Source organism: Choristoneura fumiferana, chromosome 14 (genome assembly GCF_025370935.1).
Source record: "Choristoneura fumiferana chromosome 14, NRCan_CFum_1, whole genome shotgun sequence".
Classification (NCBI taxonomy): Eukaryota; Metazoa; Arthropoda; class Insecta; order Lepidoptera; family Tortricidae; genus Choristoneura; species Choristoneura fumiferana.
In genome coordinates, this window is record NC_133485.1 from 17,890,137 (window position 1) to 17,908,403 (window position 18,267).

The following is an 18,267-nucleotide window of genomic DNA, read 5'->3' on the forward strand; positions in this document are numbered from 1 at the left end:
TTCGAAAAAAAGGGAGGACAAAAGTTTCCCAAAGACAAAAACTGTCTCAAAACACAGTCATTCATTGCCCCGGAACGCATAATTGCCAATAATTACCCAGGTAGCACAAAATACCATTAAGTACTTAACAAATTTTATAAAGTGTAGGTAAGTAGGTATATTTGTGTTTGTTACGATGCTATTAATAACTTATAGTTCTAACAATACTTTTATTTCTATCAAAATATAGCTATATACTGTAGTGATGAATAGATCAGAAAAAAAAGGAACTAAGGCATTATTTGTTATAGTCAATGTTAATATAGGACTAGCATGAAATTAACAACAACCATGGACTGTTAGAAAGCTTTTATTCTTAAAAAATCAAAATATGTTCAAAAGTACTAAAAAATAACTTATTAATGCTAATTTAAAGCGTAATGTTTTCAAATTTACCAAATATAAGACAATAGTTTTAGTATAAGTTTGAAAGCTGTTTTAGAAGTTGTAATTTAGAATTGTCCTACGTTTATTTAAGATTTTTGACATTGTTATGAGTTTTTGCTAAGTATAATATAGCAGTAAGCATTAATTTGATAAATAAATGCCTTTATAGATGTTGAAACCTCATTGTACTGGCCATCAGATATTGTGTTTTGCTTGACATTGATTTGATTTGTTGATAGACTTCAATACAAATTTGGTTCTGAGAATATTTGTTTTATTAGGTTATGGGAATTTTACAAATATTCCTTTTATAAGTAATATTCTTCTATTTTGGGATCAGTTTTACCTTTTTAATTTGTGTTTTGCAAATATGAGTATCCAAAAATTGGATCGCTTTATTATTGAAAAGCTACGCTGACTGGAAAACTGGTTGGTATGGAAATTCGATATAAACCTTCAACTAACTATGCATAAATTGCAAGATGTTGTGAAAGGCGTCGAAACTCTTCCTGTACCCTAAAGAAAGACGCGTCGGCTGACGAAACTGCAAGTTATCAAAGGAAACTTACCCAGTATGAAGAACGCGACGCATTACTCCAATGTATCATCGGCTGTAGCGTCTCCGCAGAACCTAAACGTCATATACTCACTGCTAAATCCGGTAAGGAAATGTGGGATATACTTCACTCAGTATACGAGCAGAAGAATGATAGAAGACTAGACTTGTTGTATTGCCAGCTGTTACTTACACTAAAGATGAAGCTGACGACATTGCCACGCACGTCTCTAAGCTGCAGGCATTATGGCAACAACTCAATGACGAATTAAAGGAAGAAGGATCCCTCCCGCAATCATTGTTGATGAACAGGATTCTTAACACATTGCCTTCAGCATATCTTGAGTTCAAGAATGCTTGGGAGTCCGTACCTAAGGAGAACAGAAGTATTTCTACTCTTATGGAGCGTCTTCGTCTTCATGAACAACGTCTTGGAGACTTGGATACCAGACCTTCTACTTCCACTTTTACGTCTGAAAATGCTCTTTTATCAAATAAGAAGAAAGACAAAGTCAAGTGTTCACATTGCAACAAAATTGGACATACTCACAAACAATGCTTTTTGCTGAAGAAGCTTAAGAAGCGGAATAAGGGTAACGAAGCCATTCCGAATGATGGTGATGCATTTCTATCTCGACTTGATAATTCAAATTCAAACTGGATAGTTGACTCAGGAGCATCTCACCATATTACGTCAAGCGCCAATTGGTTTAGAAGCTACACACCTTTCGATAACCCAAGAGCTTTACGACTGGGAGATGATCGAAATATGTATGCATATGGCCAAGGAATTATTGATGTTGAAATGTCGGTACAAGGTAAATGGAAACGTGCTCATCTGAATAATGTTTGGTATGTACCTCAAGCAGGACAAAATCTATTCTCAGCTGGTTCAGCATTGGACCATGGGTATATAGAGATAGCTGACAAGGATAAGCGTGTCTTCAAAGATAAGAGCGGCCAAGTCAAAGCTGTCAGTATCAGAGATGGTAATCTATATAAACTTTTGATGAGAGTGAGGACTGTTAATGCCTGTGTTGTCAAAGATGGAACAAGCCTACAGATTTGGCATGAGAGACTTTGTCACCAAAACAAAAGACATGTTAAGGAAATCCTTACACGCAACGGTATTAAATTTTCACCAGAACAATTTGACTGTGATGGCTGTGTATACGGAAAAATGCATAGATTGTCATTCGGTACAAGGCAACAACGAGGCACAAAACCCGGCGATCAAATTAATGCAGACGTTTGTGGCCCTATGTCTGAATTGTCACTTGGCGGAAGAAAATACTTCGTTGTATTCAAAGATGACTTCACAAAGTTCAGAAAAGTATACTTCTTAAAACAAAAATCCGAAGTAGCCAGTGTACTACCCAAATTTCTTGCTGAAATTAAAACAGCTGGTCACGTTGTTAAGGAATTACTCACAGATGGCGGTAAAGAATTCAACAATGCCGAAGTACATCGTGTTACAGAAGCAGTTGGCTTATACCACCGAATGAGTATGCCGTATACTCCAGAGCAGAACGGCGCTTCAGAAAGGGAAAACAGAATTCTTGTTGAAGCAGTGAGAAGCATGCTATACAATAAAGATCTTCCGAAGAAGCTGTGGGCCGAAGCTATTAATACTGCGAGCTACGTACTTAACAGAACTGGACCAACACAAATTGAAGGGAAGACACCATATGAGCTTTGGTATAATAAGCCAGCTTATATCGAACATTTACGTATTTTTGGCACAGAATGCTTTGTACATATTCCAAGTCAGAAACGTAAGAAGCTCGATAAGAAAGCTATGAAAGGATATTTGGTTGGATATTGTGGAGATAAAGACGGCTATCGTATCTGGATACCTGAAAAGAATGACGTTATCATCTCAAGAGATGTATTGTTCAGATCAGAGACAATTTCTTCTGACTTCTGTAAGCTTCCATTTGTTTTTGGTGAGCAGGAAGAGCAAGAAACATCTGAAACTACTGAAGCACAAAACGAACTCCCTAGTCAGAATGTCCAAGATGAAGATCAATCACCCGATACCACTGAAGTTGAAACCCCTTTTGAACTTGAAAAAGAAGTACAACATCATTATAATCTAAGAGACAGGAAACGTCTACCTTGCAGCTCTAAATCTAGCTGTTGTGTCTGTCTTTCTGAAGATGAACCTCAGACTTACAAACAAGCAATCGATTCAGAGAATTGTGAAGAGTGGTGTACTGCGATGAAAGAAGAGATGAACTCTCTCAAAGAAAACAAGACGTGGATTCTAGTAGACTTACCTGAAAATAGAGAGGCCCTTAGCAACAAATGGGTTTATAAAATTAAAAAGAAAGTTGATGGTTCCATTGAACGTTTTAAAGCTCGACTTGTCATCAGAGGATGTAATCAAGAGCACGGGATCGACTACCACGAAACTTTTAGCCCTGTTGTTCGCTGGGATACTATTCGCACTATGTTGAGCGAAGCAGTTACTAGAAAAATGCACATGACTCAATTCGATGTGAAGACTGCCTTTTTATACGGCGACATCGACGAGGTTATTTATATGAAGCAACCAGTGGGATTTGATGACGGATCAGGTCGCGTCTGCAAGCTAATGAAAAGCTTATATGGTTTAAAACAGGCGCCACGGTGCTGGAACAAGAAGTTCTGTTCCTTTTTGTCGAAGTACAAGTTAAAGCAAAGTGACTCGGACCCATGCTTATTCATAAGCCAAGATAGGCAACTCATCGTCATGATCTATGTTGATGACGGATTGATCCTATCGCCAGATAAGAATTGCGTGAAAGAGTTCCTGAGTGCCTTGACCGCAGAATTTCAAGTCCGCACTTCCGAAGTTGGCTGTTACCTTTGGATTGCAAATAAATCGCCTAAATGATGGGTCGATATTTATTAATCAAGAAGCCTACATAAAAACTATTTTGAAAAGTTACGGCATGTGTGATGCAAACTCGGTGCTCATTCCTATAGACAAAAGTCAAATGACAGATAATTTTAACTACGACAATGACACGAGTGTCAATAATTTTCACTACAGAGAATTAGTCGGAAAATTATTATATTTATCGGTTGTGAGTAGACCGGATATTTGTTTTGCGATAAACATTTTATCAAAACATGTCGAGAAACCCGAAAAACGCCACTATGCGATCGCTAAACGAGTCTTGCGATATTTAAAAGGAACTCAATCCCTTGGTATATTATACAAGGCTTCGTCAGCTGAAGAAAATTCTTTCGTAGCATATAGCGATGCCGACTACGCCGGAGATAAAGACACAAGAAGGTCGACTTCTGGTTACGTATGTCTGGCCGCAGGGGGAGCGGTGTCCTGGTCTTCAAAGACACAGAGATGTGTGACTCTTTCAACCACTGAGGCGGAGTTTGTGGCGGCCAGCCTTGCAGCCCAGACGGTTATATGGCTCAATCGACTTTACAAGGAAGTTCGAGGAATCGAGGTCATACCTACCGTTTATGTGGACAACCAAAGTGCTATCAAGCTTGTCAAGAACCCAGTGTTTCATTTTAAGACAAAGCACATAGATACGCGCTATAAGTTTTTGCGAGAGCTTCACCAAGAGAAAAAGGTCAATGTCCTTTACGTACCTTCTAGAGAACAAGTAGCAGATACGTTTACGAAAGCCCTACCAAAGGAAAGCTTTCTTAGAGCACGAGCCTCACTAGGACTGGTGAGTAAGCCTGATCTGATGCAGGGGGAGTGTTGAAACCTCATTGTACTGGCCATCAGATATTGTGTTTTGATTGACATTGATTTGATTTGTTGATAGACTTCAATACAAATTTGGTTCTGAGAATATTTGTTTCATTAATAGAGTATTCATATTCGGATATTGACGATAAAAAAGGTAATATGACTTGAAGACATAATTTTGTATCTATTTTAGTTAATATACAAGTTATGTGCTACCTGGGTAATTTCAGGTAACGCAAAATATTCACAAAATTATTCTTAAGTATTATAAATAAACCCGCGTAGCTCACCCAAAAACTATGAGATTTGACATTTCGGAGACCTCACGCTACACTAGCGCCTCTAGCGGCGAATTCATATGCGATAGCCCTCATTGCCCCATGATATTCCTTTCAGACTAACTCCTACTTATGCGCTAGTCCTGGCTACGATATCAACCTGGATGCGGCACCTGGGCAGCGGGCCGCTGTGGCAGCAAGTAGTGGGCATCGAGGCAGACGCGTGCCGCCGCTATTGGTGGGCGCACATCTTGTATATCAACAACTACTTGTATGAGGACGCGCACTGCGCCCCACAAACCTGGTGAGTCTGGAAAAGGGATTATTGAGGTTCCATTGCGTTAGGAAGAAGAAAGAAGGAAGGAAGAAAGAAAAACGGAATGAAAAAAGAAAACCTGTATTCGTGACAACATGGAAAAAATAAATATAAAGTTGCGTATGTCACGAAATGGTCACAAATCAGCAATTTGCCAGTCTTGCGAAGGACGCTGGTCTTCCCTTACGACCATATTAATAAAACAAAACCTAAATAGGCATAGGCATAGACCAGTCTCCAGTCTCTTTGTTTACATTAGTAAAAATGAAAGGCAACGAGAGTAGCAGGGGTAAAAAACGAATATAATGTTTACAGATGGGACACACGAAAGAAAGTGATGACAGCAGACATAGCTGAATAACAGAACAATATTGAAAATACACACTTATCAAAAATGGCCAGGGTGTTTGGCAATGGCAAGCGATGGAAAAAAGATTGTACCCAAGTAAAGCAGAGTTGGCTTGTATGTATGTGATACATTAGTTGGAGTACCTAAGCAATGTTATACCTACCAAACATTACCAACGCAAGAAATGTTTTGATTTTTAAATACTTAAACGATTTTCAGACTTACTTCCGGCATTGTTATAATTATTTTGATCGATATGACGTCCATATAGATGCACGATTTGAAAACCATAGGGTTTCAAGAACATTCTAAGGTGAAAAATTTCGATCGTAGGTACGATCCAGTTATACTAATATTATAAATGCGACAGTTTGTAAGTCTGTTTGTTTGTTTGTTTGTTACGCCATCACGTCTAAACCGGCAAAAATTCGGCATGCAGAGAGTTTGCGTCCCGGGGAGCGACATAGGATAGTTTTCATCTCGGAAAATTGCATAGTTCCCGCGGGATAGTGAAAACTGAATCCAACGCGGACGGAGCCGCAGGTAACGGCTAGTACCCACCCATATAAAAGTGGTAAATCTTCTTAGACTATTTGTAACATAAGTATTATTAATTCTGATAACATCTCCTCAGGTATCTAGCAGCAGACACCCAGCTCTTCTGCGTGGGTCTGTTCGTCTGCTTGGCTTGCCGGGGCGCGCGGCGACGGGCGGCTGCGCTCGCGACGCTTCTGGTAGCGGCCACTGTGGTCGTCGCGGCGCACACCTACTTCCAAGACCTGGACGCCGTGGTGATACAGTCACCTGAGTGAGTAGCCTAATGATCCAGTCACTTGAGGAATGAGAAGGGGTCGAGGTCGGGATGAGAGATAATAAGCTGGAAACTCGCATACAGCTTCATTTTGGTGTCCTAAATGCTCTCTCAAAATCTCGTGTCCGCGTCTTAAGTTATTCATGGTCAGATGCACTGGATTAGATGAAGAAGTACGGGAGAATGTAAGATTAAGGGTCTCTTTCACCATCCATTGATTAGTCTTAACTGACGGTTAAATGTGATGCCGTCTCTATTTGTTTTGCTGGAATAGACGGAGACGGCTTCACATTTGACCGTCAGTTAATACTAATCAATGGACGGTGAAACAGCCCCTCAATTATTGAAACAGGCGTTACTTTGCGGAGAACCATAACAATGTACTACATAAAAGTATAAAAAATTAGGTTAGGTACAGTCAACGTCATAAATAAGACAAGTTATCACTTTTGTACCTTGTCATTTTAACGTCATGTTTGAAAAGCCATACGAAGTTGTGTACCGACTGAAAGCGACAAGGTACAAAAGTGATCAGTTATTTATGACGTTGACTGTATTAGGATACAGTAACAATTACATTGCTCACCCACGACCTTATGCTAGCTCCTTTAATGCAGGAAATGTGTGTTCATGCAGTTCCTCCACCTCCACACTGTAAGAACACACACAAATCACCCAAACCCATCCATCACTGACGCGCTTCGAACTTAACCATCTAATCTTCATAGAAACACAACGTGTTGGTGCAACACAAACCAGTGTGGTGGTGGTGACAGTTGGGTTTGTGTGACCTGTTAGTACTGTGGAATTACTGCAAATAATCCCGAATATCCAACCATCACCTCAATCCAGGAAGTACCGTAACCTCTACGCCTCTGACGACACCTTCCGGCTGCTGTACAGCCGCGGGCACACCAACCTCTCCACATACGTGCTGGGCCTGGCGGCGGGCTTCCTAACCTACCACTGGCAGCAGGAAGGCAAAGACATGAGCAGATTTAAGGTAAGGTAAACACATTCAGCACAGTGTGTGTGAAGTTCCCAATCCGCACTGGGCCCGCGTGGGAACTATGGCCCAAGCCCTCTTGTTCTGAGAGGAGGCCTCTGCCCTGCAGTGGGACGTATATAGGCTGGGATGATGAACAAGGACCAAGCGTGAGCTGCACCCAGTACCTCCGTCCGTAACAGTGGATTTTTTGCCTAAAGCCGAGTTTAGACTTGCGAGAAAAATCGTGCAAGTTGCATTACATTGCGGCGCTCGATTGACCACTACAGACTCGTTGGCTTTACGGCCTCGCAATGTAATGCAACTTGCACGATTTTTCTTGCAAGTCTAAATTCGGCTTAACGCCAGAGCGCTGGTGATTTGAATGAATTCACCATCTTTTTCCATCCTCACCCTATACCGTGTGACAGAAAGAAGTGGTGGAAATGATTGTGATTGCAAGTGTGCTAGGTAATAAGGACTCAGACCACAAGAGTAAGACTTTGGTTTTAATGCTGTGAAGCGATATTGCAATAAATTTAAATTTAGCATTAACCCGTCGAACACCCCGGTGTACCAAGCGCCTAGCGAATTGTGTCCGCACTTGTGAGAGTCGCTCTCACTGAGTTTTTTTTTGGTCATTGACAAGTGGCGTTAGACACATGGTGTGCATCTAAGTCGCTGGATGGGTTAACCACCACAACGTGTGTAATTAATCTTTAAATTATTTTGATCAACAATTAAATATAGTGCGTACAATAATTTGACACGGGAAAGAAAAGCGGATCTTATAGGTCGAATTATATATAGAGGTATAGGTACTTAATAAAAAAAGTTTTTCGAAATTCATTGCGTGATATTACATCGGAAATTTACCACAAGCTTTGCGGTGAAGGAAAACATCGTGAGGTAACTTGAGCAACCTGCGAACCAATTCAATGCTGTATGTGAAATTCCCAATCCGCACTGGGCCCGCGTAGGAACTACGGCTCAAGCTCTCTTTTTCTGAAAGGCCTGTGCCCTAGAGTGGGACGTATATAGGCTAGGATGATGATGATGAGTATGATGATGATGATGGCGATGATGATGATGATGATGATGAACATTATTCCTCTGCTAAGCGATATACGGCCTTTAAAATTGACCACTGCGACTGGGAAAAGCTAGAGAAAAACCCACCGATTGGCGCATTCTATATTTGAGGGTCACAAGCAAAAATAAATAAATAAAATAAAAGAATATTTATTCACAAAGCCAAAAATATAACAAAAAAAATACAATGAAAGAAACAGATAAAACATAATTTGTGAAGAGTTAAAGGAGAGCTGCTGGTTTTCGGTCCTCACCTTGAAGAAGGAAACGGTAGTGTGGCTGACAATAAGCAAAACACTACCTAAAACATAATAATAATAAAAAAAAACCTATTTTAGTAGGGTCCATATCGGCTCGCATACTTATCCAAAGTCCGAATCTAATGTTTGCCCGAATGATCGTTTGACATAAATCTTTTTTCTCTGAATCCAATAATTAGTCAGTATTTATAAAACAAACCTAACCTAACCTATAGTATTCTATAGAATTACCATTTAAAATTTTCAGAAATTTTTAAGGTTTCAATGGGAAAAAAAGGAAAAGTAAGTGGGAAGTATTGCGATAAAGCCGGTTCAAGACACTTGCTGACAAAGAGACAGAATCGACATCCACACCAACTTCCGCAAACTAATGCTCGTTTTTAAAGAATATAAAAGTCTATCAGAAATAATTATTGAAGTAGACACATTAACTTATATATTAAGAACAGTTCTATCAGACCACATTTTTAATTTTCATTCAATTTTTATGAAATAATCGAGAAAAACTAACAAAAATGCAACGTTGCCAGCTCAGCAGGTATAAACGCTCTTAATGTTCATTCTCCCCCCAGAAGTACCGATGGTTCGTGTGGCTCTGTTTCCCCCTGGGCGTGGGTCTGATCCTCTCCGGCGGGCTGTTCTACGGCGATGGTGCGCGTGCGCCGGCCTGGTTGCGCGTGCTGTACGCTGCACTGTATAAGACTGTCTTCCAGTTCTTTGTGTGCGTGATTAGCGTCAGCTGCGTGTTCAAATTGGAAGGTAAAAGATATTGTATTTTATGCAAGATTAAGATTATTTAAGCAGCATTCACATTTATCTGCTGTATTGTGTTGTGATGCTCTCTCTCTCTCTTTTTCAAATTCAAATTCAAATGATTTATTCAGTAAATAGGCCGCAATGGGCACTTTTACACGTCATATCTCTCTCGATCTCCCTTTATATAGCTTTAATGCGACACAACACAAGCCGTCACAACACAACTCATCAGATTAATGTGAACGCAACCATATAAAATGTATGAAACCGATACCGTTCTGATGCGTCACGAAACAACACGACAAATAAATGTGAACGCGGCTTTAGAAGTATAGGGTGATAGCACCAGTCAGGACAAGAACCAATAATGGACTTTTCTCAAACATGACATGAAATATTGACGTTGTGTTACAAATAATAGGCCGGGAAGTATCGCGCTGCAGGCGCTGCGGCTCGGCTGCCGGCGCGCGGTCACTCTAGGGGCCTGCAAAGAGATTTCATACAAATTTCCCGCCCACGGCCGGCAATAGGTCCGTTTTTTGTTTCAACGCTCACTGCGGCACGGCGCGCGCCCGCAGCCGCCGCGCCAGCAGCCACACAACACGGCGACGAGACTAGCGTCCCCCCAGGTTCATTTCTTGTTTTTTTTTTTTCATGTCATGTTTGAGAAAAGCATTATACGAATCTCGGCCGGAACGTGGGGTTGCCTCTTGATGCATGCCTCTTGATTATTTCTTGTGGGGTTACGTGAAAAATGAAGTAAGTATACAAAACAAGCTATGATACCGTTGAAGACCTTAAAGCAGACATTCACTATGTCAAGATACAAAATGCAATAATAAGATCGTTACCTAACCGTGTTGAAAAAAACGGTGGCCACTTCGAACACCTACTAAAATAAATTAAAGTATGTGAAAACGATGCATTTTATTCATTTTAGACATAATGTTTCATGGACACATTTACTTCTTAAGACGTACACAATCGATATCTAAATAGAAATAGTGAAAGTTTTTTTTTTTCAAAACAACCTGGTTCGATTCCCGACCTGAGTACAGGTTTTTTTTAAATGCATGAATGCAGTTTTTCTTGTTATTAAAACCGATGTCATGGTTCCTAAGAAGACATTTTCGTATGTTGTATAGTTTCAGACTTTCCCATACTGACCGATATATATGTACTCTGTGTTGGTGGTGGAGATCACCTTAAAGGCTTACAGAGTATTGTATGCGCAGGAGTGTATCGCGGCATAATTGAATGGCGCGGCTTTGCGTGGACGGGCAGAGTGTCGTACGGCGCTTTTCTACTGCATACGCTGTTGCAGCGCGGATACGTCGCCGCCGCCGCCGCGCCGCTCCGTATGAACGACTTTACTGTGGTATGTACGATGTATATCATACAACTATACTTATTTCAAGCTAGAAACACACTGACGTCGGAGGCAGCGGTGCGGCGCGGAGGCGGTACCGTTTGTAATATTCGAGCTAACATGAAAGAGGGCACACAGAATACCGCGCCACGTTTATTTCCCGCGCGGTATTAAATTCTGTGTGCCCTCTTTCATGTTAGCTCGAATATTACAACCGGTACCGCCCCCGCGCCGCACCGCACCGCCCCGCCACCGCTCTGTGTTTCAAGCTTTAGGGTTTTTGTTCGGAGCTGAGTCGCCTTAAGGGCCAGATACACTAAGCCCTAGCTCTTCAATTGTTTTTAATGTCATATATGGTGCTTTATAGGAGATGGGGGCGTCTAATCAGGAAACATCCTCCCACAGGAGCGAAATCCATCCGCATCAAAAATACTTCTAATTTCTTATTGTTGTCACCAGGATTATTTATGTATATTTTGAGATCTCATGAAGTTAAAAAAAACATGAAAAAAACTCTACTACAAAAATCTAAATAATATCTACATATTGACCTTATTATGTTTTGAGACTAGTAATTTTTTTCATCATCAATGAACTGAGCCGTTCAAAATTAACGGAAATCAAGAAAAACATGTCTAATTCTATTTTTGGCAAATAAAGCGACTAGCCAATTACCGCTTTCAAGCGTATATAAACGTGTGTTAGATGATGTTGACTTTTGCATCTCTTTTGTACAAGAACACATGAAAATTATTGCATAATGAGGGCTATCGTTTTTTGTCTCACTAGATGGCGCACTGTAGCGTGAGGTTTTTAAGTATGGCTTTCAAAGTCTGTTATTACGGGCGTGAAAACAAAGTTTAGATTAAAATCATATTTAATACACCGTACCATAAAAATATCGTCCATGCCACAGTGTTGCATAGTCCCCGTTTTGTTCGGAAAAAAGGGAGGACAAAGGTTTCCGAAAGACAAAACTGTCTCAAAACACAGACATTCATTGCCCCGGAACGCATATTTGATATAATTAATTTCAGATATTGCAAAATATTCACAAATTTATTCCAATACGGTATTTGACTATTTTGTATATGTTTTATAAATTAAAACTACACAATGCCTGTTATCGAATAGAAAAAAAAAATTAAGTTACCTTTACAAATGGCAAAGTTATAAAGGTTTTAAATAAAATTCAAGATTAGACAGAGAAAGACATACTGGCATGTGACGTCACACGCCAGTACCGCCATACTTGCTGCCACAGTTGCTGCATAGAGAAAAGCGTTTGAGAAAGAGACAGGTATATAGATTTTTCAAAAAACACTATAAATCCAATTTTCAACCGATTTAAATTTTCTCTTCGCTAAACACTATCTGTATATCTATATTTTCATAATATTATTAAGATATGGCAAAATCAGGAGTTGTCAAATACCGTATTATAAATAAACCCGCGTAGCTCACCCAAAAACTATGAGATTTGACATTTCGGCGACCTCACGCTACACTAGCGCCTCTAGTGGCGAATTCATACGCGATAGCCCTCATTCGTTGGTCCTGCCAAACACGCGCGGAGGTGCGCGGCGAGTGTTTTCTATTCGTTGCGCGGTCTAGGCGCTTGTCGCTTAGGGCCTGGGCCTGGGCCTGGGCCTACGCTAGCTGACGCGTGCACGTTACGGGGGTGCAGGTACCATCAGCCAAATATGTGTTCTACCTTAAAGTTGTTAATCGTTTGCATAACCAATAATGCCGATAGCCGTGTCTCTCAAATTGAGCGTCCGACTGTAGCAACATATTAATTTCATAGGAAGTTGTTAAAAAATTGATAGACCACTTATATGGCTGATCGTACGGTCAAGGACTTTAATTTAGGAGCCACTATGGAACCATTTCACAGTAAACGCCATAGTGACATCGCATTAATTAACAAGGAAAATCGTAATGGGGCAAATCAACTTTTTTACCGACACTAATCCGTCCGCGACATTTTTCAAACAATTGCAGATTTTTGAAAGTAAACATGTTTTTTCTGTAATTTAATATATGGTGTACATGAATAGGTACATGCCATCCTACGTGAGTTCAACCTATTAAACCGTAGAAAAATCTTGTTGGAAGTACGATTTTTGGTAACGCCAGAGACAAAATTGGTAACGCGCAGGAGACGCCCAAAATGTCGGTAAAATAGTTGATTGGCCCAATGACTTTTTCATTGAATAGGTTCCATGGCAGCTCCGGTACAGTCCGTACTTTTAGCGCTGCTTATAGTATGTTTCTTTCGGGAGGCGTCCATCCGCTCCGTGCGAACCACGTCAGCTGGCGTAGGCCCTTAGTGATCGCCATGCGACAGACGCGATGAATAGAAAAATTGCTGATGAATAGTAATGAGTGTAAGGATCGAATTCGAAACGAGGAGATCCGACACAGAACTAAAGTCATGGACATAGCTCACCGGATAAGCAAACTGAAGTGGCAGTGGGCCGGCCATATCAGTCGAAGAACCGATAACCGCTGGGGCAAACGAGTTCTTGAGTGGAGACCGCGAATCGGCAAGCGTGGCGTGGGACGCCCTCAGACTAGGTGGAGCGATGATCTTCGCAGGTTAGCTGGCAAAAACTGGATGAGACTGGCCGAGGATCGTGCTCAGTGGCGTGCAACTGGAGAGGCCTATGTCCAGCAGTGGACTAAGATAGGCCGATGATGATGATGATAGTAATGAGTTGCTAAATGTAAATGAATGTTGCATTTAGCAATAAACATTTTATTTAATTTACATGAAGTCAAGTTCAAAACAAACCAAAACTGGTTTGTTGACGTGAGTTGAGAGAACAATCAACCAACAACAAACAATTAGGACATGTTTAAACATGTCGTAAAAGGGTCGATTTTTAACACACAAGGTCTAAGAGGCGTCTTAAAATCAAATTATGTTTTAGTAAATTTTTTGAATAATAAAAAACCGGTCAAATGCGATTGGGACTTGCGCAGTCGAGGGTAAAAATTATGTGTATATACTTACACCATAAAATCTCAAAAATATAGTTTAATCAATATATTATGGCCATAGTTCATAGGAAGTTAATAAATTCTTCGGATTATTATTGATTTTAATAGTGGCATATTTGCTGGTCTATGTTCCGTTTAAGTCTTATTTTCTTAAGTTTTTTTCTATATTGTACCGTTTTTTGCCCAAATAAACATTAAACATTTTTTTTTTGCAAAAAACCGGACTTCCGCTTTCAAGTAGAAACACTACTAAATCTCAAAAATATGATTTATCAATACATATATTGTTATTTATAAATAAAATAATATGTAACAATAAACATTTCCACCAAATTTTAAGTTCACGGTCAACAGGAAGCCATTACGAAAAAAATAATTTTATACGGAATCTTCCAAGTTTAGGTATATTTTATACCTTAGGCTGCTATTTACTCCTAAACTACTAATAATTCTCAAGCAAACTTAGCCGTTATAGTTTTCCTTAAAAGTTTAATATACTTACTACCATCCTGAATTTTTTTGAATCTTTCCACCCACTGGTTTAGATTTTAGAGGGGGGGAGGGGGACGATCGATTTTATTTACTGAAATTTGCACTTTAAAGTTGAATATTTCACAAACTAAGCACTGAATCGAAAAATCTTCGTAGCAATCCCCTAATGGTATTAAAAGACCAATCCAACGATACCCCACACTATAGGGTTCGATGAGAAAAAAAAATCACCTCCACTTTACGTCTATGGGACCCTAAAAAAGTTTTTATTTATTTTTTATTGTACCATTTTGTTGGCATAGTTTACATATATTATATCCGTGCAAAACAACAGCTTTCTAGCATTGATAGTCCCTGAGCAAAGCCGCGGACGGACGGACAGACAGACAGACAGACATGGCGAAACTATAAGGGTTCCGTTTTTACCATTTAGGCTCCGGAACCCTAAAAACTTCAGTTTTTATGTAAAATATCAGATTTTGGTGACTTCGTTTCTTTATGTTTTACATTATTTTTTAAAACAGTTGGCTAAAAAATCTGTGTAACAGACTATAGATAGACAGACAGTCACTCACGACAATAGGGCCTCGTCCAGAACCCTAAAACACGAAATCCTAACAATGTAAAAGTCAAAGTCAAAATATCGATTTAAAAACGAGTCAGCCATTTGAAAAGGATAAACCTGCTGATTAATTATATAGAATCTTCAATAATAAAAGTAAAAAAAACCCTAATTAAACATAAAACTTTATTTATTGCTTATGAACTTACGGATTCAGTGTTTCGTTTAGGGTTCCATGGCCAAATCACAACGAGGCAATAATTAAGGCTTCGCTATCTGCCTAACAAAAGGCTACTTTTGAACTATGCATGCAAATTATAAAAATACAATAAAATAAAAAAAATATACATGAAACAGGTTTTTAAAGGGTTTTCTGGTGTTTAATACTATGAAAAAAATAACGATGGTATGGAACCTGTCGTGTTAAAGTCCGGCTCAACTAGCATTTAGATATCCGGTTTTTTTTAATTGCTTAACCTATAGCGAAATATATATCTAAATGGCCAGTATGACGTAATGCCACTGGCCTAGTATTTTTTAATACTTAATAGAAAAAAAATATTTTTTCATTTTTTATTGGGTAACACCAACCCGGCCCGGATAATACCGACATGGAGATACCGACCCTGTTTTTTGTGTACTTACACGCCCGTAGAAACTGACATGAGCTTCTATGGGCGTGTACACGAAAAACGGGGTCTGTATTTCCATGTCGGTATTATCCGGGCCGGGAAAGGGGTCACCCTCATAGCCTATTATAAGTAAAAGTCAAATCGTAAAAATTAAAAACATGGCGTGCGACATCAAAATAACTCACTTCTTTAACCTTATTATACAAAATATGTAAATAAATACAAACACATTAGTTAAGCCGTTGTGGCCTAGTGGTTTGCCTATCGCCTCTGAAGCAGAGGACGTGGGTTCAAACCCTCGCAACTCTCAATTAATTTGCGAAATTACATTTGAAATTTACCACGAGCTTTACGGTCAAGGAAAACATCGCGAAGAAACCTGCACAACCAGCGAAGCAATTCAATGGTGTGTGTGAAGTTCCCAATCCGCACTGGGCCCGCGTGGGAACTACGGCTCAAGCCCTCTCATTCTGCGAGGAGGCCTGCGCCCCGCAGTGGGACGCATATAGCCCGGGATGATGACATTTTAAAAAGCGCTATAAATTAGGAACCTTTTTTTTACCCTGTTTTCGTGTGTGTCGCTGACCATAATAATATACTATGCACTTCGCCTTCTGGTGCCGAACACGCCCAAAATAGGGTTCCGTAGCCATGACGAAAAAATTCAGTAATATTTATCTAAGGATTTCGCATTTTATACGGAATGTTCCAAGTTTAGGTATATTTTATACCTTAGGCTGCTACTTTTAAACTACTAATAATTCTCAAGAAAACTTAGCCGTTATAGTTTTCTCCTTGAAAGTTTGATATACTTACTACCATCCTGAATCGCATCGCTCGATTTTCATGAAAATTTGCACTTTAAAGTTGAATATTTCGCAAACAAATCACTGAATCGAAAAACCGGTTTAGCAAACCCTTAATGGTATTAAAAGACTAATCCAACGATACCCCGCACTATAGGTTTGGATGAGAAAAAAAAATCACCCCCGCTTTACGTCTATGGGAGGTACCCTAAAAAAAAAATTTTTTTACAATTTTTTGTTATACTATTTTGTCGGCATAGTTTATATATCCGTGCAAAATTACAGCTTTCTAGCATTGAAAAATAAGTAAGGGTTAGAACACTAGTGTCTGTGTGGGGTCCATATCGGCTTATCGAAAGTCAGAATGTAATGTTTGTCAGAATGATCGTTTGTCATAACTCTTTTTTCTCAGAATCCAATAATTGTTCAGAATTGTTATAAAACAAACCTAACCTAACCTAAAGTATTATATAGGATGACCATTCTAAAAATTCAAAAAAAAATAAGGTATGACTTGCGAAGAGTATGCCAACTTTGGCGCTCCCAAATTGGTGTTGCCTTTGGTATATCTTCAGACAAAACTAGCGACCCGCCCCGGCTTCGCACGGGCAAAGTAAAAAAAAAGTGCGAGTCGGACTCTCGTACCTATACAACATTAGACATTAGCATAAAACGGCAAAAGAAACACGTTCGCTGTATGGGAGCCCACCTTAAATATTTATTTTATTTTAATTTAATTATTTATTTTTAAAGTACATTTATGTAAATAAATAGGAACCGGTTGCCGAAATTAATATCGAGCAAAAAAAATCACGTTTGCTGTATGGGAGCCCCCCTTAAACATTTATTTTGTTCTGTTTTTAGTATTTGTTGTTATAGCGGCGATAGAAATACATCATCTGTGAAAGTTTCAACTGTCTAGTCATCAAGGGCACTTCACACACGTTTTCGGCAATGGAACCATGAATACACGTTTATTTAGCCGTTTGTCATAATCTGGCAAACCTGTGACAATATCGTGAGGAATTATCACACACCGCAGAATAAACAACTGCCTCACGCTGTGAGGAATGTAGAATTTCATTACAACTTCTATCGTGTACATTTTATTTAGAAAAATGTATATTGAATACATAATATAATTAATAGTAAATAACAGTCGTCTTCCCACCCGCCTAAGCCTAGCGAAAATTTTCTTCCCACGCCACTAACAGTTATTGAACTTAGAGTATGGCAAAAGTAACAGGCAATTAGGTGGGAATCGAATTGTTAGGCCACGCCACTCCTAAACATGCTGAGCTTTCCGTGTCTTTATATATATGAAGTATCCATATTTGTAAAACAAAACCCGCATTACTATTCTAAGTTAAATAGCCATCGCCACCATGACAAAATTAACCATAGACTATGTAAAACAGCGCTCCTCAGCAAAAGCATATATGGAATGGCACCAAAAGTCTACAACAAGTTACCGAATAAAATACTGCAACTGGGCGACATTACACAATTTAAAGTAGCGCTCTATAATTTTCTGGCTGGGAAAGAAAGAAAGAAAGAAAGAAAGAAAATACATTTATTCACAACACAAGACAACAAAATTATTATGTACAAAAAAAAAACAACACAAAGGTATGTGTCATTGCGGTTGTGAATCGGACACTGGCTCAGCATAATGCTGAAGCGTTAAAAACACCCCAGCGCTGATTTTCAGCCAGCACCGTCGGCAACCCTCGGGCCGTTATAAAGACATACTACACACCATTAACTACATAAAACTACATAAATAAATAGAAAGCATATTATTCCGTTCAAGAATATCTGTTAGACTGCATTTAGAATTATGATTTAGAGTTATGATGCAT

At 39.4% G+C, this 18,267-nt stretch overlaps 1 protein-coding gene across 1 annotated transcript in view; it reads left to right on the forward strand.

Annotated features, from left to right (window-relative positions):
- The window catches only part of LOC141435348 (nose resistant to fluoxetine protein 6-like), a 69,665-nt gene that overhangs the window by 37,531 nt on the left and 13,867 nt on the right, over positions 1 to 18,267 (forward strand). Inside the window, exons 8-11 of the mRNA XM_074098059.1 lie at positions 6,269 to 6,442; positions 7,298 to 7,448; positions 9,355 to 9,541; positions 10,774 to 10,916. Coding sequence (XP_073954160.1) covers positions 6,269 to 6,442; positions 7,298 to 7,448; positions 9,355 to 9,541; positions 10,774 to 10,916 — 655 coding nt within the window. The remainder of the gene's footprint in view (positions 1 to 6,268; positions 6,443 to 7,297; positions 7,449 to 9,354; positions 9,542 to 10,773; positions 10,917 to 18,267) is intronic.